General features: G+C 38.0%; 1 protein-coding gene across 1 annotated transcript; it reads left to right on the top strand.

Annotated features, from left to right (window-relative positions):
* The first annotated feature begins 92 nt into the window (after positions 1 to 92).
* tusc3 (tumor suppressor candidate 3) lies at positions 93 to 26825 on the top strand. The gene is made up of 10 exons (XM_037258142.1): positions 93 to 233; positions 11808 to 11977; positions 13501 to 13618; positions 14717 to 14857; positions 15026 to 15166; positions 15254 to 15343; positions 21911 to 21974; positions 23074 to 23148; positions 25490 to 25580; positions 26556 to 26825. Exons 1-10 carry the CDS (start codon positions 129 to 131, stop codon positions 26569 to 26571), a joined length of 1011 nt encoding a protein of 336 aa, XP_037114037.1. The 5' UTR covers positions 93 to 128; the 3' UTR covers positions 26572 to 26825.
* The last annotated feature ends 282 nt before the right edge of the window (positions 26826 to 27107 follow it).

Raw genomic sequence — 27107 nt, 5'->3', positions numbered from 1 at the left:
AACCAAAAACAAAAAAGAACTTCAATACCCAGAAATGTTAGCGAGTAAATCCCCTTTCGCCAATTGGTCAAAGCAGCGCCCAATCACTTGGCTTAGACGTGTCCTCGGAACCAGAGCATCTTTCCGTCATGGCGTTTGTTTGGGTGAAATGCTTTGCTAACCTCCCGATCCTGTATGTTTTCTTTCTTATGATGCTGTATTTGCCGTCTGGAGGAGGACAGAAGAAAAAGGAGGTAAGGTTTTACCTCCGGAATGTATTTCATTTAAGAGAATATTGTCTTGTCTCTCGACCATTTAGGTTGAATCCGCTGGTGGTCCGTCAAGCAGACGTTGACAGCAAGGAGCAATGATCCCGAATTATTGATTGACTGCTTAGTTTGAAGAATCTCAGTTCTACCTGAAAATTACGTTTTGCAGTGTTGCATAGAAAGGTTTCTGTAGTGCTCTCCACATGATTTGCATTCAATCGTGGGCCACTGCTGGCAAGATGCTTTGATTAATAATGTGCATAATACAGTAGTATGCTGCTCATATTGCGGAAAAGCACTGCTCAAGAAGCCACGATTACAGTAAATTGAGATTTATTGAGAATGGCTTTAATGAAATATTCATAAAACTGATCAAACACAGAACATTTGTGTACACTGGCTTCTTTTGTGACAATTGATTATTTCAAAGATTAGTTGATGTATGTGAAACACGCATTAACAGATGGCTCTTTCTAATACAATTCCAGTAATAGAAGTATTACATTTTTGGGACAATTATACATTAACATTTATTTTAAGATTAATACCAGGGATATGTAACATTGGTATTAAAAATATGCAGTATGGAAATACTTCTGGGTTTTATGCATATCTATCCATCCATTTACTATACGGCTTGTCCCCACACCATGAGGGTTGCGGGCGTGCTGGAGCCTATCCCAGCAGTCATTGGGCAGTTGGCGGGGGACACCCTGAACCGGTTGCCAGCCAATCGCAGGGCACACAGACATGAACAACCATCCCCATTCGCACTCACACCTAGTGGCAATTTGGAATGCTCAATCTGGGACGGAACCGCAGTGCCCGAGAAAACGCAGGTACTGGGAGAAAATGCGAACTCCACACAGGGCGGGCCGGAGGTGGAATCAAACCTGCACCTTCTTAACAGTGAGGCGGACGTGCTAACCAGTGCGATTTTGGGCACATCATAGTGTGTAAATTTCTCTCCATACACCCATTAAACTGCTTGCTATTTGCAGTTAACTAATGTGATATATGTACGGGTGAAATGGGTACTTGAGTGATTCAGCTACCTTGTAAAAATCGGGGCGCACTTTATGCGCACGCCATCTCCACATTTAGGGCTCGGCAGCATGTCTACTTTCGGTTTAATACATACCAATCTTTAAAAGTCTACTGGAATGACGTCAAGTATTACCTTTCTAATTGATCCAGTTATCCAAGTGTCTGCAAAGCAATCGACTCACCAAACCTCATTTTGACACGCTCGCCAGCCTATTGCATTCTTTTCCTTCTGTCCAAAGACTGCTGGGATAGGCTCCAGCACACATGCAAACCTTGTGAGGATAAAGTGGTCCGGATGATGGATATAATGGATGGAAGTACCAGTCTTTGGAAATTATGGTATCACGTTATTTCTGCCACCAAAATTCACAATATGGTGCTGATACCAGTACTTGGTGCAAAACTAGTTGTCTATTATTAATTGAATTTTTTTTTTTTCCTACAACCAAGTTTGAGCAAGTGTTTTCCAACGTGTTTATTGCCATTCAATGAAATTGGCAGTGAAACAGAAAGGCAGTCCGGGGACTTTTCCCCAGCAGCACATGATTTAGTGCATTGAAAGTTCATCATATTTCATCAGAAAAAATGCCGAGAAACATGACGGGCTGCCCACTTCTCTCTCTATTTCTCCCGTAAGAACCCCTCCTTCTTAACTTACAGTTATTGCCGTTAAGATAGTATTTGCACTGTTCAGCGAATTTTTTTTTATCTGGAAACTATTACCCTTAGCCCTTGCGTTGACCACACGTCACTAATGAAATGCCAATGTTTTCGGCATTACAAAACAATTTCATTATTTTGTAAGCAGACCTTTGGTCTTCTATTAATTCAATTTTCGTGGTATTTTGAACGTTTGTGTTCCAACGGTAAGTCCATCATGGGCATTATTGTACTGCTCCATTCATCAAACTGTAATTGTTTCAACAACATTGCATTAAACATCACTGCAGCATTGTGTCATCAGCACATTTCTTCTGAATTAACTTTGCATATAAATAGAAAACTGATGAAGTTTCCAAATAGAATGGAGTATATAAGCTCGGTATTGACAGAACACTTTGTGTACATGCATAATTGAATGCAAAGTTAACAAAGTCAACAGCATTTAAGAGGGGGAACCTTGAACAAACAAATAAGCAATGATTAGGTTCTGTTAAGAAGAATTCTTTTAAGAGATTGAGCCATTAACCACAGAGGCAGATTTATTTATATAGCACATTTCATAGCATCTCTATCTATTTCTGTCTGTCTGTCTGTCTGTCTGTCTATACGCACACGTACACACGCACAAATGTATGATGTGTTACACAAAAAAGTTTCCAATTATCGTATTGGTTTGTAGAAGCAGAAAGTTATCGGTATCTGTGGTTAAAAAGAAAAGAAAAAAGGCGGTTATCGTGCATCCTTAGTATTTATGGGTAATAGCTGAAGTAACAATTGAGTCCGAAGGGTTAAGGCGAGGGTTCGGCATTGAGATTCTGGCAGACAGTAGAAAAGAAATGAAACCAATTTTTGCAAAGGAACTTAGGGCAGCAGCGGTAGACCCTTGCCTCTCTAAATCCTGTTATATACCCCTCGGGAAAGGGAGGAAATAGTCATGGAGAGCAAAGAATATTTATAGCCCTTCAACACTTGCTCGTTCATCACTTCAGCTTTGCTAGATATAATATCTGGCTTGTGTTGTGCTTCTGTCTTAAGGCTGACTACTGCACAAATAAAGAACCAATGTAAGCACTTCCTATATTGAGGCATCTAGAGTCAGCAAGGGGCAGAGAGAGGACAAAATGTCCAAGGCAGATGCAGGCAGTGGATATCTTGAGACTTGTATATTTATAAAGCGACAGTTTGCAAAGTACTGTTCCTGATTTTGCTTCCAGGGACCAATACAATCGTTAAAATAAAGCCGTAATAAACTACAGAGTAAGCTTTTCATTTTCAGGTCATAATCCGAGCTACCTGCTGAGTTTAGATTGTGGCTGAGAAATCTTTGACACTCTGCAAGCACTATTGACTTTTGGTTTCATCTCAGACTTGACATAATCAAGTGTTTTCTTTGCCTGTTATGTTTGTAGCATGTAGGTTTTTGTTCTAACATTCATAGTTTGTGATATTAACAGAAAAAAAACAATTTGTCCGATAAAATCCTGGAACATCCAAAATTAATTCTATGTTGAATTCATTGATAAACTGACAAAGGTGAAAAACAAGAATCAAAACAACAGTACTTAAAGTTGTGACACAAAGGTCTTGAATAGAGGAAACTCAATTTAATAATATATATAAAATGTATATAACATATTTAATGGAGACACTTTTTGGGGTAGATAATTGATGATGTTGCCATTGTTTGAACTCTGAAATTCAAATCACATAGGATAAATTGAATAGTGATGAATGGAACTGCTTTTACATGCGACATAAAACAGAATTTAGATTGTAAGGCATGTTCCTGTGACTGAATCACACTTATCTTCTTTTTGGTGGTGATTATTTAATGGGGATAGAAGTGAGTGTAGTACCTACCTATAAATGATGTGAAATTGTGCATTTTACAAAATGTCAAACATCTCTAGCAAATATATTCAAAAGTATCCTGAAATGATAACTCATTATATCAGATCTGATTTGTTGGAATTGTTCTAATAGACTATTGTAGTTGAAGGGTCCTCGAGTATGTATGGTTGTGTTATCTCACCGTTCATACAAAGGAGCATAGTTCATGCAGTTGAGCTTTTAGTCTTTGAGTTTCAACATCATCTTGTAGATCTTCCTCACGTCAACGTCCCTAGGTTATGTCTCTGATCTACTTATGCTTCCACTGTCTTGTCATGATTTTTTCTCAAATTAAATATTGTCTATCAAAAAATGTTTTTTTTTCAGTTCATAGTTACAAAACATGAATGCTAAAAGACAAGAATTAATTGAAATCCCAAGGTGTATGTATAAAATACGATTGCTTTTTTCGGTTTGCCTGTCTGAGCATCGCTCGGTGGATTTAAACCCAATCAAAGAGGAACATGGGAGCAGTTTGGGGGTACTTTGTCAGCTCAACAATGTTAGCAGCCTCGCACCTCTCCTATTCCCCATTTCCTTGTTTTCGGCTAAAAGTCTTTGCAAGCTGAGCTTCTGCCGCCCCTGCTTTAAAATTCATTTTCGAGACTGCGATTTTGCTGTGTAGGAAACTTGAATTGTGGTTCCGTGGATTTGCGCGTGCTGTTGTGAACGTTCACTTATCACCTGCACTTCAGCAGCAGTTGCTTATTGCACAAAGAGAGAGGACAGAATATCCTTTCATGACTTTCCTCTCTCTTTCTTCTTCTGCCTCACTTTCTCTTTGCCTGTTGTGAAACGGGTCTCTCTGTATTTCACTCTCCCACTCCTCTCTTATGCATGCAGTTTTCAGTCACTCGGTTGATTCTCTCCATCCCTTTCTGCTCATGAAAATAAATGTGTACTATTCAAGTGTACAACAGATGACTATTGCTTCTTCTCCCTTCATTCCGTCACTTTAGTGGCAATCCAAGCCAAACTATAGTTAAAAAGTGCTTCTAATTCAGCCAGGATTTGTTTGGATGATCGCACTCATTAGGTATAGTTTTGTGAATTATTGATGCAGTAGTACCGGGGTTGTTCTCTAGTGACGGATGGCTTGCAAGTCACTTTACTCCTCTGTTGTTCCTCCTTCTCCCCCCATGACGTCCTTTGCCCAGTTTATGAGTTGTTAGTCTAAACTAGTTTAGTCGAAACACTTTGATTAACATTACCTTCGTGGAATAGGAACTAAGCAGAAACATTCACCATTTACCCCCCGAGAAAATCAATCTCTCGGTGTTATATGAGCCCTGAGCAACTGTGATGCAATTTTCAGTGACAAAATGGCCAAACGAGATGGATAAAATCAGATGGATTTGCTGTTTAATTCATACTCCACAAACTCAGTATTATTCAGAATACCACATTTAAACATCAAGGAGATCAACTTCTAAATACTGTATAAGACTATTATCATTTATTAGTGAGTGTAGTGATTGGCCACTGATCATGATGGGTTAATTTCTATGAAGAAGTTCTTGATTAGCATATGTCGGTCATGAACTCTCATTGCCGACCACATTCTGAGCAGCCTGCAGTCAATTAAAGACCATCTTGTGTGTACTGGTAATGTCTCAGATGGGGATTCTGTATTGGCCGACTCAAGTGACCCGACTCAGATGCACACAAATGTCTTAAGTTATCCTAACCTCATACTGTTGTTACAAATGCTAAGAACTCACTGGTATTTCAATTGCCACTACTAATAAAGACAAGGCTGTTTTAAAAATTTGAGGCGAATTTCAAATAAAGTTTGTACTTGTCATGATAAGTATATAGCATAGTCATAAAGCAATAGAAAAACACAGATAATACGAGTGATAAAAAGGGTATGAATAAACTATGACGAGCCCAGCAGCTGTGACATCCTCAGCATCCCTTTACTCACTTTTATGGGCTGCTCGTGGCTGCTCTCCTGCATGAGCAACTGCTGCCCTCTCCTCTTTCTTTTTCTGAGGGAAACATAAAAAATACACCCCAGCAGTCAGTCCTCCTGGTGGGTTTGTACCAAATAGATGCACACGGCTTTGTGTTGGTCGGCCACCTGTGGTGCGGCAGCCTCAGCTATACAAGTAAACTCCGGTTTGTGTCATACTGCCATCAATTCGAAACCAGGGGGAACAAAAAAATCTATATTGGCACCATTTTATGGTCAATACACAGTGGAAACCCTCTGAAGTTGTGGAATATTGCCTTTGGAAAAAGAACTTTCTGCAGTCACAAAACATTTGAAGCACATTCATGTGTCATTACTTGAGTTCAGCAACCGTCATGTTTTTTTGTTTGTTTTTTACCTTGGCTTTTTTTGCAACATTCAGTCTGACAATTTAGACTGCTGCAATGGATGACTTTTGCAGGGGGAAAAAAATCAACTAGCATCAAAGTCTAAATGAACTGTATGTTTTGGCTTTTTTGTTTTTGCAAAAGCTCTGCCAAAATAAGGAATGTTAAGCCAATATTATTATTTTTTTACACCAAACATGACTGCATGTTAAGCCAGCAGAGTCACATTCAAAGTAACACAAAAGTAATTGCTGAAATAATTTGATGTTCTTATGTTTTACAGACAGTTGTACAAACTTAAAGTTGTGTGATAATGTTAAAACTGACCCCAGGTTGCAGATTTCTATTTTTTTTATTTTGTATGAAAAATAATGCTTTATTTGGAAGTCAACAAAAGTTTTTTTGTTCCATTTACCTATCTTTAGTTGTATATATCAGCTCTGATGTCTCTTCTCCCCAGTTCCTTATGCGAGTTTGCCAAGATAAACATCTTGAAGGCCATTTACTAGTTTTACCAAATGCACACTGTTAGCAATTTCACATTGTGATCAGTCATGAAACTTCTGAATTCTTCTTGACCTACAAAAGAATAACAGTTCTTTTAGCCACTTTATCTTTTGCTACCACTTCTGCTGACCTCAACACTTTTGCATTCTCATTCTTCACCCCTCACTTTGCAGCCTTGTCCCGCAGGCTTTTGCTCCCCCTCCTTTTTCCCTCCCGCTTGTTGTCCCCACCTCCCAACCCCTTCTTCCAAAGGGAGACAAGTGTCAAGCGTTTCTATATCGCTGATATGAGCGAGTGTGATTTCCTATTGTGCACCCCATACGTCACGCGTGCGTGCGTGTATGTGTGTTACTGTAAGCAGGAAAGTGTGTTTGTGTGTGTGTCTGGCTTGTGGCTGATAAGGCGTCACACTCTTATCCTCCCAGACAGCCTTGCGTTGCTGTGACACTTCAAACTGAACACATCTTCCAAAACTTTCACTCAGCTTCACATGATCAAAATACATAACTACACGTTTACACACACTGCTCGTATATGACAGTCACACACAGTGCTGACTATGTTTCATTCAAAGGTTTAAATGGAACGATGAAGTTTTGGTGGGTGTCCATGTTGCCTGTCACCATAATCTGGACAGCGATATTTATTTAGGGAATGTCATGAAATGATGTTCTGATTTTAAACTTAATTTTATGCAGTCACTGTCACCATGGTAACCCTGATGCATATTATACAATACAAGCTGTTGCTGGATTCATTTTAAGAGTTGCAGTCTTCATTCAAGGGAAGCAAGTTAGTACTTTTCCATTAGTTTGGAAAAGCACTACGCCTAAACCTAGCTGTGCATCTCGCTTCAAAATGAGACCATATAACACACACGGCAATGCAATAATATCCAAATGCAAATATCTTTATTTTAGTATTAAGCTGGAGACAGGGTAAAACAAAAAAAGTATGGATATACAGCAAGTCACAACTATACACAGTTTTGTTAAACTAATATCACACAAACATTTGTGGGCCTTCCACCAAATCATTTCCATTTGCTTGTTGCATCTCTCTAATAAACTGACATTTCTGACATTCCCAGCAAATATAAAAAAGTATTAAAATAAAATTGAGGAAAAAAAAAAATGACTCTGTAGGTACCGAACTGCAAGCATGCATGTTCATCTACTTGTGAAGATCAGGGTTTTCAGTTTGAATCATTCAAAAATAACATTTTCTTGACACTATCCAAATTCTTCAAATAACATCAGAAAAGGCTTTAACGTCTGAACTGCAGACATCACTGAAATAAACAAGAAGCAAGAAGAAAGACTCTTTCAACCATGCTTGACAGATCATGTCTCTAATGAGGAGTTTGATTGCGGATGATCATTGCACTCCTCATTTCAACGAAGCAACTGGTGGCCACACCCCCTCCCAGCTGTTCCCATTGCTGACCAGCCAATTAGTCTTGGCGCAGCACGGCAGGGAATCTGATCAAGCTCTCTCGCTCGCTTTCTATCACTACAGTACTTAACCAAGGCAAACTTGGCTTTCACCATTGTTGCAAGTTACCATAGCCTCTTAAACTGTCTTTTAGAGTATTCCTAAGAGGAGGTTTTTATCCCCACCCACACAGATAATAAAAAGGGACGTTCTCGCCAGCAGCTTTTCTTGAGTGACGTTATTGCCGGCTCATTCTAAAAGAGCTTTCGCTCTTTAGTCGGCGTGGTGGCCCATTCATGTCTAACCGCCTCATCAAGCTAAGGTCGCAATAAAACATTGGGTGATGTGGCTTCAAGTCATTATATCAGACCTTTTATCGCTTGTCTTTGTTTTAACATGTTCCAAATGCCAAATCCATAGAGGTAGATTTAACCCAGTAATGGACGTCTTAATTCCCTCATTTACGGTCATTTTTGCACTTTACCGACCATGAAAAAGTACTTACATTTGCATTTCGGCTCTAGTTATTCCATCACAAATTGCTTGCCATTAACAGATTTGACAATGTCACTCACTGTTGGTTTAAGTCCAGTTCATGCCATTCAGTGAAAGGTTTTTGTTTTGTAAAAGGTTTTACAGTGTACAGTGAAAGTCACAGCACAAAGTGAGAAAAGATGTCAATCTTTGGATTTAATAAATTGAGCTATCATTGGCAGCAGTAAACCCAACCAATTGTTTTCTGGAGTTGTAAATCAAACCTCTTCAAGGGTCAAGAGGACTCTAAGACAAATCCACTGTACAGAACTGTTTTCGTATAGCAATACTCTTGGGATGTACGATGTGAATCATTCTCTTGAGGTCATGTCACATCTCACTCAGGTTTAGATCAAGACCCTGACTGGGCCACTCCAGAAGGACCATTTCTTTCTGTTGAAGCTATTCAGTTGTTGATTTAGTGCACACACTCACACTCACTGTTTAAAAGATAGTGATCGCTTGATAGTTGGAGACCCAACCGGCCCGTATGTACAGTACTATGTTTCACAACAGTAATAAACTATACTTATAATTCCTGTCGCTGAAATGTATAAGCTACCACTCCATCGCCAAAATGCACTGAGCCAGTTTGTACGGCATAGCGTCACTGAATGGGGCCGATCGAGGAAACCGCCTCCCATGTGCACACACCCTCCTTTTTAAAATACCAGTATAAGTAACACCGATATATATTTATCGATTTATTTATTTATTTATTTACATGAGAAGGATTTAACCGGATGACACGTGTCAGAGTTAGGCTTACGAGCTTGGAGCGCTTTGGCTGATTATTATTTTCGATTTATTTTAAGTACCAGTATTTAGACATTATGGTATCATATTATTTTTGCCAACCAAAATGATATGAGTACCGATACTTGGTGCAAGACTACTTTAAATACACATTGAGACTTGACAGATTGAAAACATCCCATTTTCTCATGTGGAGTCTTAGAGGGTCATATGCAAATGGGATCATTTAATCAGTCGAAAATCTAAGCCATTTAAACAGCTTAAAGTTTGTTAATTAAACACTCTTCTTTCACTCTTTAATTTGATATTGGGTAGATTTAGATGGATGTGCTTCTTTTGCTGTTGTAGTGTGGATTAATGAAATCATCGGACCACCCACAGTTGACCCATGCTGCTTGAATTATTAAATAGAATGCAAAATATGTTTATATTGTTTGTGTTATGCCATTGAATGCCTAGTATGTAGAAGTTATCATGGTAAACAAACAAAAATAACACATCACTAACTAATTGCTATATTCTGACATGTAAATTTTATTATAGCCTGGAAACGTTCAAAATATTCCTTATTAACTGTAACTTTAAGAAACTTATAATCAGATCTGTGAAAATCCTTGAGGGAGTTGTTTAGTATATAGATGTGGCTACCATCTATGATACAGGATAATTACATTTTTACATGTGGACAATTTTTTATGAGTTTGATTTGTGGCTTTTGTTGACATATGCAATAATAAAAATGGTAATAGAAAACAGCAATCCATAGTCTGGCTTGTCAAATCAACTGGCCTTGCAAACTGAACCTTGTTTGTGTGGATTTATTTTAAAACCATCTGTTTTGATTTCTTTTTATAAACCAAATCTTAAATGTATTTCATTCTGCTTTTTTGTTGGGTTTATAATTAGGTTTTCTTCCTTTGTTGATGTCTGCCTATGCATTGTTTTTTTTATCATCTTCCTTTTTCATCCACTCTTATCTCTTCCTAAATAGTCTTCAAACCATGCAATGAAAGCTAAGTCTATTTGACTGAGCACACATCTAATACTGCTGACAGAAACCCAGCTGCATTAATATGTGGCTGCAAAATGAAAATAAATTAGACAAAATCATCCCACCCGAGGTTGATGGGCAGAATGGTGTATGGACAATGGCAGTAGAAAAATGCTTTGATTTGAAATATTTGTTATTTGCCAGCTAAGATGACAAATCTCCTCCCATCACTGACAGCTCGTGTTATTTCTGGAAATGGCAGCTTGTGGGAAGCCAAACTTGAAGCTAGAAAGATGAAGTTTTGTTCTAATTCAATAGAGTTGAAAAATGGAAAGAATAACAGAGACAAACAGACAGGCATAATATCTCCATATCGGGAGCCAAATTAAGGCAAATAACCTTTGTTGGCTTGAATATACAATACAATGTAATGTTAAATAAACATTTATTAGAAGATAATATAAAGGATCTGAAAATCATGAATATATTTATGGATTTAAAAAAACCGTGGGAAAATCACACATTATATGAGGCTCTGAGAAACATGAACATCAGAAATCCCGGGTATTTGTGTTAATAGTTTTGAACAAACCTTTATAACCACCATAACTACTACCAAGTCGGTATCATTCTGTCCTGCATTTAACTCACTCGCCATTCTCTCCCCTTCACTCCTTTGTAATCTTTTTTTAATGTGAGAAAGACAGAATACATGATATTTGTCGGCTTTCTTGTTGCTTCTTAATTCTGTGTTTGTGTGTAAGGGAAAGATGAGTATTTTGTCTGGTGTTACACCAAGCCAATTTTAAAAAATCCCTCTTCTGAATAGAAAAATTGGTGGAAACCATATTGGAACCCAATGGCCAAAGCGGAGATGCATTCACTTACAATAAAAGCAGTTTCAGAGCACGGTGAGCCAATAATTGAACAAATGCTGTTAGGTTTTCATTTGGGAGGTGCACAGAACAAGCTTCTGATTTTTAGAAAATCCAATGGTGCCCCTGTTCAGTGATTCAGCTACCACAGAAATATATCTTAAACCATCCCACATAGAATAATGAACAGAAAGTAGGAAATCGAATAAACTAAAACCGGTGACAGCATGAACCACAACAGTACTTGTTTCTTCAGTTCTTACAGTTCTAAAACATTGTATTGAAAGAATTAAAAAAGTAAAAAAGGCTATGTTGTCAAAATATAAAGAAAATAGTCATGTTTTTCAGAGCCTTTCTCGTGGCGTGTTTTTGTTTGGCCTGTGATGCAAATGTTCCTGACAAAACATCCAGAATGTACCTGAGAAATGATGTAAAGGGCATCTCTGCCCATTCAATGTCCAGTGCAACAGTCTACAATCATTTTTCATTTCTAATCTTAGCCACAAACCTAATGTTTCGTTTCTTCCCCTTTATTTCCAGAACCTCCTGTCTGAAAAGGTGGACCAGATGATGGAGTGGTCCTCTCGTCGCTCTGTTGTACGAATGAACGGTGACAAGTTCCGTCGTTTTGTCAAAGCCCCGCCCAGGAACTACTCTGTCATCGTCATGTTTACGGCATTGCAGCCTCAAAGGCAGTGTTCCGTCTGTCGGTACGTGCACCTACACACAAAGCTCAAGCTGGCATCATGCTTGCGTTCTGGCAGTATTTACAGTCGGCACCATTCATCCATCTTTCTGTCAGTTGAATGACTTGCGTCAGTCAACCCTGAAGGACTGGGGATATTAGACAGGAGACGCTTTGCTGAAGCATAGCACAATATTAGACAATAATAATAGGAAATGCTTTCACTGGTGATTGTCTGTTTAGAAGATTCGCCCAAAATTTACAGATTAGCTTTGGAATGTATCTCATTTATTAGTTTCATGAGTCAAAACAGTGGAAATCTTTGGAATCACCAGATTTTTAAGTAGCAAAGAGAGGGCCATACTTAATTGTTGTTGATTGTATGAATTCATTCAGTGGTAAATGCTTTGAGATGGCGAGAGATATGGTAAGTTCAATATTTGATGTCGTAGATAGTTTAGACACTCTCGATGAACCAGTGGACAATTCCCTTACTGAAATAGACTGCCAGCGAGCGAGATGTATGCGGAAGATGGTCTAAATGATAAATACTTGGCCTCTAGTACAGATTTAGACTTACCGACCAATCACGATAATGATGGTTGATAATGTCATCGTCTGGCTCAATGTGACAGTGGCTTCGAGCACCGATAGCATAGACTAGCGGGAGATGGTTAAGAAAAATGGCCAGATCAATGATTTGAACTTGGTTTGACTTTATGCTTGGAAAGTGAGCAAAAATGTTATTTGCAAGCTGGGGCGCATGACCGTGCCTTCAAAAGAAAGTATCAATTGGTGCTCCCATTTAAAAACAAAATGTGTGATCGATCCAAACGCACAGTCAGTCTCAAAACAGAGTCAGGAAGAATAAATTGTCCTGCGACTACCCTCAAATGCCCTACTACCAAACTGCATAGTACATACGTTTGGTGCAAAAAATTGGTACAAAACATTGTACATAAAGTCTTTTCAGGTAGCGGCTCTGTTGGCCAACACATTTGTGGCCGCCATGCCAGTACTGACACATCTAGACCCTGTATAGTCACAATTAAATACGATAAGTTGCAATCATTATTTCACATTTACTATCTTTTATTATATTACTTATATCAATTTGCTATCACAAAATGAACTTCGGAGAACAAGTACATTTCTATTTGGATCCTACCTTCTGAAAATATTGCCTATTTGCCGTTAGCCGACGAGGCAGAAGAATGGTTGCCGCAAGTACGCATGCACTTCAAAATCACATGTATCATGTGTAAGTCAAGGGTAATGTTATGAGTTTGAAATGATATTAAACGTAAAAACTATCTTCGGGATGTTGCCAAAGGGTTTTTTGCGATCATTGCATGTTTTATCACACTTGACATTCAAGAACACTGTAACTAGAGGAATTTGTGCGGTCATGGTATCTTCAATCTACAGTAATGTGCTAGCTAGCAAAGAGGATACTTAGTTTTGCAACGATCCTAGTGATCATTGATGTATTTGCTTGTGTCTGGGTTTGTCCTCATTCCGGTTGTTTGTCACACCTAAATGTTCTAGGCAAGCAAATGAGGAGTACCAGGTCCTAGCAAACTCATGGCGCTACTCATCTGCTTTCTCAAACAAGCTGTTCTTCACCGTAGTGGACTATGATGAAGGAGCAGATGTTTTCCAACAGGTTTGTATTGTATATGTCCTTGCATTCTACAATTGCTACGTATATTGTTTGGCAAAATGCATACAGTATACTCCACACATTGAATTTGTCCTTGTGTTCAAACCATCCAAGGCTCTTGAGGCATTTGCTTGTTGACACATCTCATGACAACACAAATTTATTATTATTATTATTTTGTTACTGATGCATTACAAAGATCGGGGACAAACGGGCTTGCATCAGGGACTCTCATAACCCATATTTCTGGAGCGTACCCAGAGGACACCCTGAGGGACATGAACACCTTCCCCATGTCTTCAAATGCAGTTTTTGTTTTGTTTTGTTTTTTAATGGCTTGATCCATGCTCACAGTCATTAAAAATGACCGACACAGTTTTTAGGACATAATAATCATGAATTAATGCAAATGAGGCCATTTTATCTAGATTAATTATAGATACATGATCAGCAAAGCAATAAGTGAAGATATTAAGACAAAGTGAAGCTTTTGGGGGTTCTCATGTTATGCGGCAGACTGTTTGTCATGCTGAAGACCTGCTGCAACAGGTCCTGGAGGCATTGAAGGCATCAAAGCGATGATCAAATCAGAAGATTATTGCCGCATCTTGGAGCAAAATGTGTGAGCCAGTGTCTTATAAACAGATCTTAGGCTGAATGGAAAACCACCCAGCAGCGTGAAAACCTAGAAAAAAGAAGCAATGAGTAAATAAGTATTGAAATCCTTCAGAGAAGTAACACTTTCTACTGAAGAAAAAAAAAAAAAAAAAAAAAAGACTTGTGAACACTTTAAATAGCAGTAATGGAATTGTTTGATGTGGTTAGCAGACATTCAGAAAGACTTTTGTCTTTGCTTTGTCGTTCTTTCTATTTTGTTTTAATCTGGATATAAATTTGATGGAATTATGTCTGCAGTTAAAGGGATATAATGCTGGTGATGCAGCAATAAATAAATAAATAGATATAATCAAAGTTATTTACATGTTTTGTTCACTATGCTTGATTTCAATATTTGCAGGAATTGTGGAGATACAATCCCACACAACTTGCATAATGTATATCTTAATACTTTGATTATTGATTTTCTGTTTTCATTTCCAGCTGAACATGAACAGCGCGCCAACATTTATGCATTTTCCAGCAAAGGGAAAGCCGAAAAGGGCAGACACATTTGACCTACAGAGGATTGGCTTTGCTTCAGAGCAGCTGGCCAAGTGGATTGCAGACCGCACAGATGTCCAGGTATGTTACACACATGAGGAGTGCTTAGGACCGGAGCGAAGGAACTCACTGCTAAATGGATGCTTTGGGGTGTTGATAAGACAAAACCGAACTGTCCTCTTACAATAGTTTTACTTTTTGTACAGTTTTAGCAAGAGTAAAACAATTGCTTTATGTCCTTCTCTCTAGATCCGTGTCTTCCGTCCTCCTAATTATTCAGGGACCATTGCTTTGGCTCTGTTAGTCTCTCTTGTTGGAGGTCTACTATACCTGAGAAGAAACAACTTGGAATTCATATACAACAAAACCGGATGGGCCATGGCAGCACTGGTATGGACAACAGCTCTCACTACTTAAAATTAATCAAATGTTGTTGTTTTTTTAATAGTGTTTCTTCTCTCTCCCATTTTGACTCAGTGCGTTGTTTTTGCAATGACTTCTGGTCAGATGTGGAATCACATCAGAGGTCCTCCCTATGCGCACAAAAACCCACAGAATGGACAAGTGGTAAGTGTGTATTGCTCGCAGACATCCACTTGCACAAAAATACGCACAAAAAAATGATACACTCCCATCGGGACCTTTTCTTTCCTTTCATTCTATCTGCCAGCCCTCTTGAGTAAAACTGCACTTGGTAGTGTTGCCACCTGCTAGCAGTTCAGCACTGAGCCAGCATGCCTGAGTCTGTTCTACAGCTAGTATGAGCAGTTACTTTGACTTTAGAGACCGATCAGAGTCATCTTGTACAAAGCCTGTGAGTCATGTCTTTTTGCCACAGGAGCTCTTTTTTATTTTTCCTCTCAGTTTTCTGTCTCTTACTGGACAGGTGATGTGAATTATTTTAAGGTTATTTTCAAACATTTAAAAAAATAAATAAATCAAAATGGAGTCATTAAAAAATCAGATAGAGGCCATGCCGCATACACGCAATAAAAATCTGGTTTGGGTAGCAATTGCCTGCAGTGTGAACTTCGCCTTGTACTCACTCTTTTACTACAGTGTATATATAACATGCACAATATGGCGTGGCATTTTCTTACAGGGAGGTCCCTGAAAAAGACGTTGCTTCAATGGCATTATTAGTAGCTCCAAAGTCTTTATGTACTTTTCAGCATTAATAGTCCCTTTACAGATGTGCCAAAGTGAAGGACAGAGTTTGACCGACAAAAGCGAAAACTCGTAAATTTCAGGGGTCACTCAAAAAGTGATTAAAATTGCCTATTATAATAGTTTAAACAATAAATACAGTATAACTATGATCTCAAAATACTTGGAGGTAGTACCAGGAGAGGTTCCCCCAATATAGGCAAATAGGCGAGTACACAAATGCTGAATAGCAAATATACAAGAGTCCACTGTAGTGAAATGATAACGATGCATACAATCAATTCTTCTGCAATTCCAGTCACATAGCGTACAAGCTAAGCTTCAACGATCCACTTTCTCGGGAGCCTCACCCAAACATTCAGCCAAAATAGCAACAGATATTGCTTTAGTCGCTCTTGTGCAAATGGCCTTCCTAATTTTATTTATGATCATTTTCCACCTTTCTTCTGAGCTATCCTGAAATCTCACTTTCCCTTCATTCTCGCAGTCACTGGTTCGCACCTGCCAGACAATATTAAAAAGATATCTCTCTTCTCCCCCCTATTTTTGTGTTACTTCCTTTTACATTCCTCTCTAATCTTCCACTTCCCTCCCCATTTGCATCAGCTTCCTCAGACAGTATAATCAGGGGTGTCAAACTCATTTTCGTCGCGGGCCACTTTGTAGTCACAGCTTCCCTCAGAGGGCCGTCATGGCAGTGAAACCAAATAAATGTTTAATCATGTCAGCATATTATAACATAGATTACAAATTGATGGATTACTAGTTCTGAAACCAAGGGTAATAGTTTGTTTAGTACTTGTTCAAGTTACTGTTTAAAGGGTAACAAAAAAATCTCAACAAAATGAGTTATTACACGTGAGAATTGGAAATTTTGATACAGATTTTTGCATAGATCATGAAAGACACAATTTGCTTTTGCGGGCCAATAAATCGATCGGGCCAGATCAGGCACCCGGCCTTGAGTTTGACACCTGTAGTGTAATTTCTAGGTACACTTTATTGAAAGGATTGTTGAAGTCATAAATAGTAATAGTGGGCAGATATTGTGTCATTTGCCTGAAGTTCAGCACTGTGCAGGCACACACACACACGCACGCACGCACAGACAAACACACGCACGATGAGACAAACATAATTGTAGATAGAGTGGCACACCTACAAACAAATAAACTGTGCGTGATCCAGTGGAATGAATGAAAAGGGTAGAAGCAAAATCAGTCACATTTGCAAGAATGCATGGAGCATGGCTTTTCTAATTAAGCAGTACCAAATAGACAATATAGATGCATCCTTTTTAATATTCAAGTCCGCCTTTCTGGCTTCCTATCAACCACTTCTTTGTTTACACACTATTAGCTGAGGACATTATTACCATATTTCCAACTGATTTCACAGGATGGGGTAAACCATTTCTGCAATTGTTACGGTCACAGAAAAGCAGGTTTTTTTCATCCCAAACATCAAAACACTTTTATTGCCTCCTGAATAGAAGACTTCTAGCTTGCAGAAGGACACCACTGTGTTTTTATGTTAGCCAGCATGGGCAGTAAGCTATTTGTGTGCGTGCAGGAATTATTACTGTTTGTATTAATAACCTCTAAGAAGAATGATTGTTTAGCATTCCTCACTTCCTGGTTGTAGATGTAAAGACTGTCTTTGTATATGTCGTAATGAATGTGGACTTCGGTTTTGCGTCACTGAGCTCTTTTTGTTTTCGTTCTCGCTCTCTTTTTTTTTTTTTTTTTTTTGTAGCTTTAACCAGCGGGGTATTGGAAAATTAGTCCAAGGTGACTTTTTCCTGACTGACAAAACTTTGTTCTTAATTGGGGTAATGGAATCCATTACAGTTAGAACTTCAGAACTAAGGTCACTAAGGTCATCAACAGAAGCTGCAGGCTTGGTGACAGTGGAAAAGCCAGAGTGAATAATGTACAGGTGTTTTCATCGATATAGTGCTTTTCTAATTACCTCTGCTCCACTTTTTTTCAAATTAGCATGGGCTGATGTTTTAAATAAAACACAGTATTCATCAGATAGGGCAATATCAGGCACCACTACCTTCGAAATATGAAAACCTTTGGAAATAATTGTATCCAATATATGCCCCTGGTTATGCATTGAATCTGTGACATATTGAGAAAGCTCAAAATTGTCCGGGAGATTCAAGAGTTGTACCTCTAGTATTTTCCATCTTTCAGATCGTCAGTACGAAAGTTAAAAATGACCCACTAACACAGCACACCCTCCTCCAAGTTCAGCTTTGCCGACGTTTTATTTTCCCCTTTTGCTGTCTGAGTGCCTTCTGACCTTTTGCAAATGAAACAGACTCACACACACATCCACATTCCCCAAACACATGATAGTCTCAAAAGGGAGGAATGTGGCTATTTGAAAAGGTTACATGGCCTCCGGCTATTAACGGCCAACACTGTTGTGGTTTGGATTAAGAGGAAAGCAGTAACCATAAACACACAGCACACTTAATGCCCACTATGTACTGTTTCTTGGTATTTATCTTGCTGCCTGTGACATGATACAGCAAATATAAATTACAACTTACTCCAATGCACCTGTTCTTAGCCTTTAAAAGTATGGCCTTTAAAATGGGGTGTACATCTAGCTGCATGTGTTGATAAATTTTGTACATATTACACGCTTGCTTTGCACAGACCCCTAATTTGCTTCACTGTCTGACAAATGGGCTGTTCAGTTCTCATAAAAGCACGGTATCGTTACGTCCATGTATTCAAATGAATGAGTAATGCAAGGCAATCACATTGTCGTCGATAACGGTTTTTTTCCTTGCGTTAGCGACAACAAAACGTATTGCATCAAGTACATGCCAAGGAGAGAACAAACATCTTAGTGAATTAGTATACTGAAACAAGTTTTCAAAAGGCTGTAGCCTCTATCGACTTATTTGGTTAGTTTTTCACTAAATATATAATTTGTGCAACATTAACAAGTTTTCGAGACAAAGTTTTCTATGATTTCATTAAACTGCAGGTTTTATACAACTATGCTAGGCTTTCATTGTCATGTACTCAATTTTACAACATTGCAATGTATAAAAGTCTTTTCCATTGCATTTTTGTCTGCGATATTGCAAAATCCCATTTATGCTGTTCACATTTTGGGGGACAATGTCAAGGCTTTTTTAAGTTCATATCTTATTCTTATTAACAACAACAACAAAAACTAATCCATCACAATAATTGGGTCTGTAGAAGGTTAACAATTTACGAGATGTCTCCGGTTTTACAGTTGATATTGAAATGAATTACTTGACGTTATGCTTTTACATCAACACGTCAGATGAGATGCGTTTTAAATACATACAAACATATATACATAATTTGTTAAACTGACCAAGTTATGGAATGTACAACCCCCACTCCAGTCTGCTAATGTTATGCGTTTTTGTTTATCCACCTCAAGTGCAATTTTCTTTTTTGTTTTACAGTTCAAAGCTTTTTTTCCCAGTGACAAGTTTTCTCTAAACAGTCCTATTCAGAAGCACATGCATTTATCTACTAGTTTTTATTATACAGTGGACATGTGTGAATACAAAGGCTGAAGCACACATTCAGCATTGCACACTAATGAATAGAATTCCCACATTCTAATCCATCAGATTAATTGGAAGTGCCTGGCCATGGATTGAGGAATTTTTCATTCCAAGCACTGCTCTTCCTTTAAGGCTCTATATGCACTTGTTTACTTGTTTGTATGAAACATTGGTAGCAAAGATTCATAATAAAATCATATTATGTAAATCTTCCCCGACTCCCAACTCAAGGTATTTCTTAGTTTGTTTTTCATATCTACTACTTGATTTTATTTATTCAAGTTGCGTAAATGCATTTCATTGAATTACGGTTGGCATGGTAAAGTATGAATTGACGCGTTAACTAGTGTTTGTTCCTTATGGTTTAAAATGTAATTATAGCATATTTTTTATTTTATTCATCAATTCTTGATACTGGTTAAATTTGGGGTGGTGCAGGTGTGTCGCAGTGCACCAAAAAGTCAAATATATCTATGCGATGCTTCCTTGTCATGCAATTCACAGGAATTCCCTCCCACTCCCAGTAAATTCCAGAGATAAGGTATTTTTGTGTATTTGAAGTGGCTGCACTATATAAAGGCCTGTCTGGTTGCATATACTGGAGGAGCTTAGTAATGGCTTTGTGAATTGTAAACTACAGTTTTCATTAGACATTTTGTGACAAGTAAGAGACTTGCATTGTTTAGTTGAACTCATGTTTATTTGAGGAGTAAAAGTTCTTCAACGTTACAAATGATTGAAAATGACTTTTTGGGTCAGTATACATTTGGATTTGTGGCTTAGCAGTTGGCTTTTTTTTTTTTCCTAGAAACTTTGCTGTTACGCTTGACAAAGAAGTTTCTTCTCAGCACTCTCATTATATTAAGAAAACTAATTATCTTTACCCATTACAGAACATATGCTATTAAAACAATTTAATCGCAATTCTGCGGCTTATTAATAGAAGAATCAAACAGCATCTTCCAAACCTCTTGTCGTGCCACCAGAAACAACCTTTTGTTCTTGTGCAAATAAGGATTGCTTTGTTGGCTGCAGAGTAAGAAAGGCATTTTGATAACAATTCAAAAGCCCCATCTTGTACAAGACAACACTGTCTGCAGGAAAGACAATAGTATCAGCTTTAGGCCTGAGCCTTTGTGGATTTTATGTCCGCTTTCAAGTGAAAACATTCTTAATTTCCCTCCAGTGAAGCAAGAAATATCTGACCACCCTTCTACTCCTTCTTTGTCATCACTCCATTCTCACCCATGTCTGATAGGAAAAGAAATAAACACCAGGGCAGTCAAGTGGAGAAACGGACGTTAGATGTGCTGTAAAGCAGGGTGCTAATAATCTGTAGAGGCTTAAAGGACTATCAGACCTCCATTCAACCGTTTTCTCATTTCCAAGGACTCCTTGGTCTGTTTTTGTGCCTTTCCCTCATCATGTATGAATTGACAGCAATGAAGTTAGAATGAATTCTCATACGTGTTGTGTAGCTCTTTATGAAGCAAGGCATAATTATTGGGTACTTGAATGGGTAGAGTGAGAGAGAAAATCTGAGGATTTCGCAACCAATCAACTAAAACTAGCAATGATGAAGGCAGGTAGGCTGTCTGTAAACACCATCCCTTACTTCTACCTTTATTGTGAGATTAAACTCTTTCAATCCCTTTTTAATGTCCAGAGTATAGTCTCGTTAAATTCTGAAGACCATGGTATAAAAAAATAAAATAAATTCTGAGTAGATCCCATTGTTTTAGGCTTTTTACAAATAACATGGTCTAGGATGTACGCCAATGTTATTGTTTTAGTCAGGGGTCGCCACGGTGAGTTACTCGCACGGTACGCTAAACACAGTATTTATGGCAGATTTTGCGGTGTCCCCCGGCTTTTTCTCATTTTATCAAAGTTTTTACAACATGAAGGTCAGTCAGTGCATTGGCATTTTAACAACGACCGCAGATTGGAATACATGTGAGGCTCTTATGAGGGCACATCAGCAGCACACAACAGTCAGTAGATGTTTCCTTTAGGTGTCAAGATCTTGAATGGAATCCATATTTAAGTGTTCCCGTAGGTCTCCATTCAACTCTGCCCACTCAGAAAAATAAATTCACCTTTTTACACCTACGCAGTACAGGCATGAAATCTTTAGGATTCACAAGCATAGCCAACGCTTGCACTCCCTGTGTTGAATATATACATTACTGTATATTATATACACTTCCCACTGTGTTTAGTTTAATTTGATTATTGTGATAGAAGTCACTCGGTGGGATATAACTGGAACATATCATTTATAATGTTTTCGTGTTTATCTAGTCCTGCTATGAATCAAGAAACTAGCCTTTAACAAATGTGAGTTCACTTGTATTTTTTTAACCTTGGTATCACTCTACCTCTTTGTCTTACAGAGTTATATTCATGGCAGCAGTCAGGCTCAGTTTGTGGCGGAGTCTCACATCATCCTTCTCCTGAGTATCCTTTAGCCAATATGTTTGTCTGTATACATCTAGAATGCAGCAAATTGCAAATCAATTAAACAACCTCTGCGGTCTACGACAGCTCGTTTGCTCAGCAAATGTATTTGATTCTCCACGCTGTGTTTGTTTCTTAATTTGCTTGCACACAGCCCACCGTTTTATTTCAGAAACAACAGCCAAATACTGTCAGTTATATTTGTTTACTCAGAATGAAAGCTTGGCCATCAGATTGTTCTCTCCGTAGGGGGGGCCACCTCCTCTGCCACTGTGTACGAAGACAGCCTCTAACTGTCAGTTATATTTGTTTACTCAGAATGAAAGCTTGGCCATCAGATTGTTCACTCCGTAGGGGGGCCACCTCCTCTGCCACTGTGTACGAAGACAGCCTCTAACCTCTGTGTTTCATTTGTTCTAAATTCTCTATGATAAATTGTGGCTGTTTACGTCTTTGAAGTAAAATCTCTGTTGGCGTTTGACTACTCGTTTCTGTTTTTGCACTGTTGTATACTTTGTGCTACTGCATGTGTGTGGCCATTGTGGTTGTCCTCATGGCAAACAAGCAGTTCAAGGTCGCACCTGCTGCAGCGCTACATTTGCTTGCCTCTGCTCATCTGCCTTATTTTGTCCGTTTATTGCCTTACCAACTCAATTGAAATGATCACAAAGGTGAAACACACACAGGCGTGTTCTTACCAGAAGTATTTGGCATGTGTGTGTGCGTGTTTTTGTGTAGAGAGCATTATCTTTTTTCAAATGTTTCTTCATGCTCGAAATTGCGCCTGTGTTGCTGCATTGTATCTCCAATTTAATAGTTACTAAATTTGTGATCCACTACAAAATTTTCACAAGAGCACGTTTCATGTACTGTATAAAGAATTTGTAATATTAGAATATATCTTTTTTTAAATTCCACTAACCATTATATACTTTCAGGTTCGGGCTTTTGTACTGGATTATAAGTCAGTGTTATTGTGTGTATATTGAGCAGGAGGTGTTTCTGTTCTGCTACGCATTACTCTGTAGGTTTTCACCAATTTTTCTTGGGGCAGTATACAAGATTTGAGTGTATGGTTTCCTTGACAACCATTCACCAGATGCTGCCATCACCATGGGGATGGTGCTGCTCAATGAAGCTGCTACTTCCAAGGGAGATGTCGGCAAAAGGAGAAGTAAGTAAAGCCTACCGTTACTGATTGGGTTTTTTTTGTCCTTGACAAGTAATGTGTGGCAAGGCTAAGGAAAAGTGGAAACAGGATAAGCAGTAAGTTGTTAACCTCACATGCAATCTTTGTTCAAAATGTCTTCGAGGGGATCAAATCAATGTTATCCGCAGACTATGACATTCTTTTGTCTGTTACTTGTTAGGCTACTTGTTTTCTCACACCAGGTTGATGACCAGATGAAAATGCTTCATCAACCACTCTAAGCTAAACTTAATACAACAAATGTCCTTTGAGATCCCTCTTATTTTTGTGCTCACTATCTTATTTTTTGCTACTTATTATTATTATATACTTGTGTATTATGATGTGACCTGATATTTACATCTTTCCCATGTCAGATATATTGCTCCCATGCAACTGCAGGTGTAACGTCTTATTTTGTGGAGCCAATCAATCACATGATTCATCAATCAGCAAATTAAAGACATTACGGTCGATTGCAAGATTTGCATAAAATCCAAAATGTTGGCCACGCCAAACCAATCCAACCAATCAGATTGCTATAAAGTCTAGTGACTATGAAATACATGCCTGTCTATCGGATTGTTCAACCTTATACACGAAAACCATCAATTTAAGCATTCCACTAAGCCACTTTTGATTAAAGAGCACATGAAAGCCTGCTTGAATCCTTTTTATTTTCCCTCAAAAAGGCACCAAAGCTATTCTCCAGTTTAGAGAAGCAAGATGAAAGAAAAATCTAAATGATTTGGCTTCAATTCTGATGCCATTTAATGAGAGGCACTCAGAGTAATCTCATTATAATTATTTGTGAAAGTTGCGGCACACAACAAGGATACTTTAAAGATAGAAGGAAAATATAAATGCTGAAAGAAAACTTTTACTGTGATATTCTGAATCACAGGCTAAGGCCAAGATTTACACAGAACTAGAGGAAAACTTTGAAGGCATATGAAAACAGATGTAAACTGCTTAGAAGAATGAATGAGTCTTCCAAATTAAATCAAGTTTATAAAATATTCTCTAAATGGACTTGGAGTTGCTTGCATTTCTACCAACTACGCTAAAAACTAAAAAAATGAAGTAAATCTTGCAAATACCACCTGTTGATAATGTTGATCAACTGTAGATTAATTAATTTTAGATTTAGAAATAATTTAATATTTCTTTAAATTGGATTTTAGTTTTGGAGTGGTTCACATTTTATATGAGATAAATCCAATCCAAGTCCTACTCAGTTAACAAAATTGCAGGTCTAGCTATACAAAAATATTCCACATAGATGATAAGTGAAATTATTTGAAACAATTTACGCATGCATAATATGCACCAAAGAAAAACATTCATACTCATTCCATTTTCATTGTAGTAATTTCTATCCTCCTCAAAACTGCCATTTGCCCTGTGATGTAGGAAAACTCATCTGGTACTTTCTTCCATTGACAGTGACTTTATTGAGCTCTATCGTGTGGTTAAAAAGTAACACCAAAATGTGCTGTTTGTTACAAAGATGAATCATGTAGACAGCATTAACACATCTTGCACATCATTTTAAAGCAACAATGCAATGCAGTGACAAACATCATCCCGCTGAGGCATCTTGTGTCTCTATTGTAGAAGAGTTCATTATATTTATCTTCTTAATAAGATGACTTTGTTTGTATTCGCTGGCCCATGCTTAGGAAAGAAATTACATTTGTCTGTGCCATTATATTCAGATTTTAATTAACATACGTAAGTAATGAGTCACTGTTGGGATTGCTGAAAGATGACCAGCAGTATCCCTCCAGGTTTCCATGTTGGTGCTTAATCCAAATTTAATTGTTTTCACCCCTGTAGTTATTTTCTTTGCTTGATACAGCAGCTAACCCACAATTATGGATCAGAACTCTAAGAACCACACACTTTGTAGTTGGTTAACAAACCGGAAACATGTAATTATTCATGAAATAGTACAGCAAATATTTGGTAGATACTGTACAAGAACTTGCAAACTAACAACACAAATATTTACGGGTTTACCTCTCTGAATTAGGTTTTTAACAATTTATGTTGTTGGTGATATAGGAAATGCAAGTGTTGCTTTCAGAATTACTGGATTAGAAATAATGTATTTCCTTGCCTAAATATGTTGGACAAGCAATAATGACCACCAAGGACATGAGAAGGCAATCTGCTGAAAAACAAGACGATGATGATCGTTATTTAGTTATGAAACTTGGACATTTTATTAAACAATGTCCTGATGTCTCGTTCAGCTATTTCTGGTGTCAGAGTTCTCTCAAATTATAGCAATCTTTGAATGTCTGCTTCTTATCCGTTGCAGTTATCTGCTTGGTTGGCCTCGGACTGGTGGTGTTTTTCTTCAGCTTCCTACTTTCCATTTTCAGGTCGAAGTATCATGGATACCCTTACAGGTAACTGCAGTCACCAATCTGTTTTATGGATCTGTCATTTTATTAAGCTTGGGGTAGCGTGCCGTTAGCCCAAATTAAAATAGCACGCATAAATCAATGACATAGGCAACTACGACGTCGTTCAATTTGATTAAAAACCTTGCCAAAGCAGAGTCCTCAACTACACATTTTAGAGCCAAGGACTTTTCTCTAGAGACCAGCTTTGACTCTGTGACATTTTGTTGTACACATAATGTTCCCTCCTGAACATAAGCGAATGAATTAAAAAATAAGAATGGCACTTTGCTGTAGCAGTTTGTACTAGAGGTCAACACTGTATGACGAAACAAATACAGGCCACTGAAAGCGTACAAAGGCAAACACTAAAACTGATACAAGGACAGATAAATAAGTGCACTTGAATCCTCTTGGTACATGTAGCTTTAAAAACAACCACAAGTCTTTCTTCCAGCTCCCTTGTAGGACTTTTAGTCTAATGACTGTTACCAAGTGGAATAAGTGCACTGAGGGAAGCTCAGCTATGGCTTGTAAGAGAGATGTTTTGAGCCAATAAGTCTTAAATTATCGTGCCGTTAGAATAAAGTGCTACCAGTCGGAGTGCTTTTCTGTTGCTGAGTACCCTCAGATTTATTCATGATCAGATGTGCATTTGCTACTCTTCGCTTTTGTGTTGTGACAGATTCAACGAGTTTTCATTGAATACATATCATCATAATACAAAAAAGATCACTATATTCTGCAATACATTTTCAACCAATAATAAGCCTGACATAGTAAAGATTTTTTTTGAAGGGGGAAAAAACAGTGGAGGCTTATTAATTTTCCTATATTTCCTGGATTTAATCATTTCAATGCCATTCGACAGTTAAGTATTCACTATTCAGTTTCTTCTAGTCAATAATATGCACTTATTTCACCTTCTCGCTGTCTGTTTTTGCCCGTGTTATGGAACAAACCCTCCCCCTTGTCTTTCAGTTTCCTTATTAAGTGAAAGAAGGAGCTGTAGGTCAGAGAATGACCAAAGTGGTAGGTGAGAGAAGTCGACAAGATACTTGAAGAGGCGGACACAGCCTAGCTATTGAATCTTCGGTTTGTGTTATGCTTTTAAGTTATTTAAATATTAATATCTGTAGTAGTCACATTGTTTTTGTTATTGTCATAGTGGTTGCTGTTGTTATCATCTCTGCTAGCTGATTAGATAAAGCCCTTCCTTACAATGGAAAATAAAGGCATTTGTCACAACTCTATCTTTGTCATTTCTGCCAGCATTCAAATAATGCATTAAACTTGTCATATTCTCTGATGCAGCAATATTTCACTCTTGTCTCCACATCATATCTAAACTTTTAATATCGGCCCTTACTTTTCTGTCGGAGTCAAAACACAATCCATTTGAAGAAGCTGTTTTGCAAGTTTTTCTCAACCTGCAGTTGTCCTGATATCCTCATGCTTTGTTCATGTTGTGATTTAAAAAAAATAAAAATAAAATAAAAAATAAAATAAAAAAATGGAACAGCCACTTTTAAT

Source organism: Syngnathus acus, chromosome 1, assembly GCF_901709675.1.
Source record: "Syngnathus acus chromosome 1, fSynAcu1.2, whole genome shotgun sequence".
Classification (NCBI taxonomy): Eukaryota; Metazoa; Chordata; class Actinopteri; order Syngnathiformes; family Syngnathidae; genus Syngnathus; species Syngnathus acus.
Note: the sequence above shows the minus strand (reverse complement) of the source record. Positions and strands in the feature narration are given on the sequence as shown.

What these genes read in the sequence shown, in the direction of transcription:
- tusc3 (XM_037258142.1), top strand. Translation starts at nt 129, where the DNA reads ATGGCGTTTGTTTGGGTGAAATGCTTTGCTAACCTCCCGATCCTGTAT. An exon ending in CAGACCGCACAGATGTCCAG is followed by an intron (nt 14,858 to 15,025) that starts GTATGTTACACA and finishes CCTTCTCTCTAG; the next exon opens with ATCCGTGTCTTCCGTCCTCC. An exon ending in ACCCACAGAATGGACAAGTG is followed by an intron (nt 15,344 to 21,910) that starts GTAAGTGTGTAT and finishes TTTGTCTTACAG; the next exon opens with AGTTATATTCATGGCAGCAG.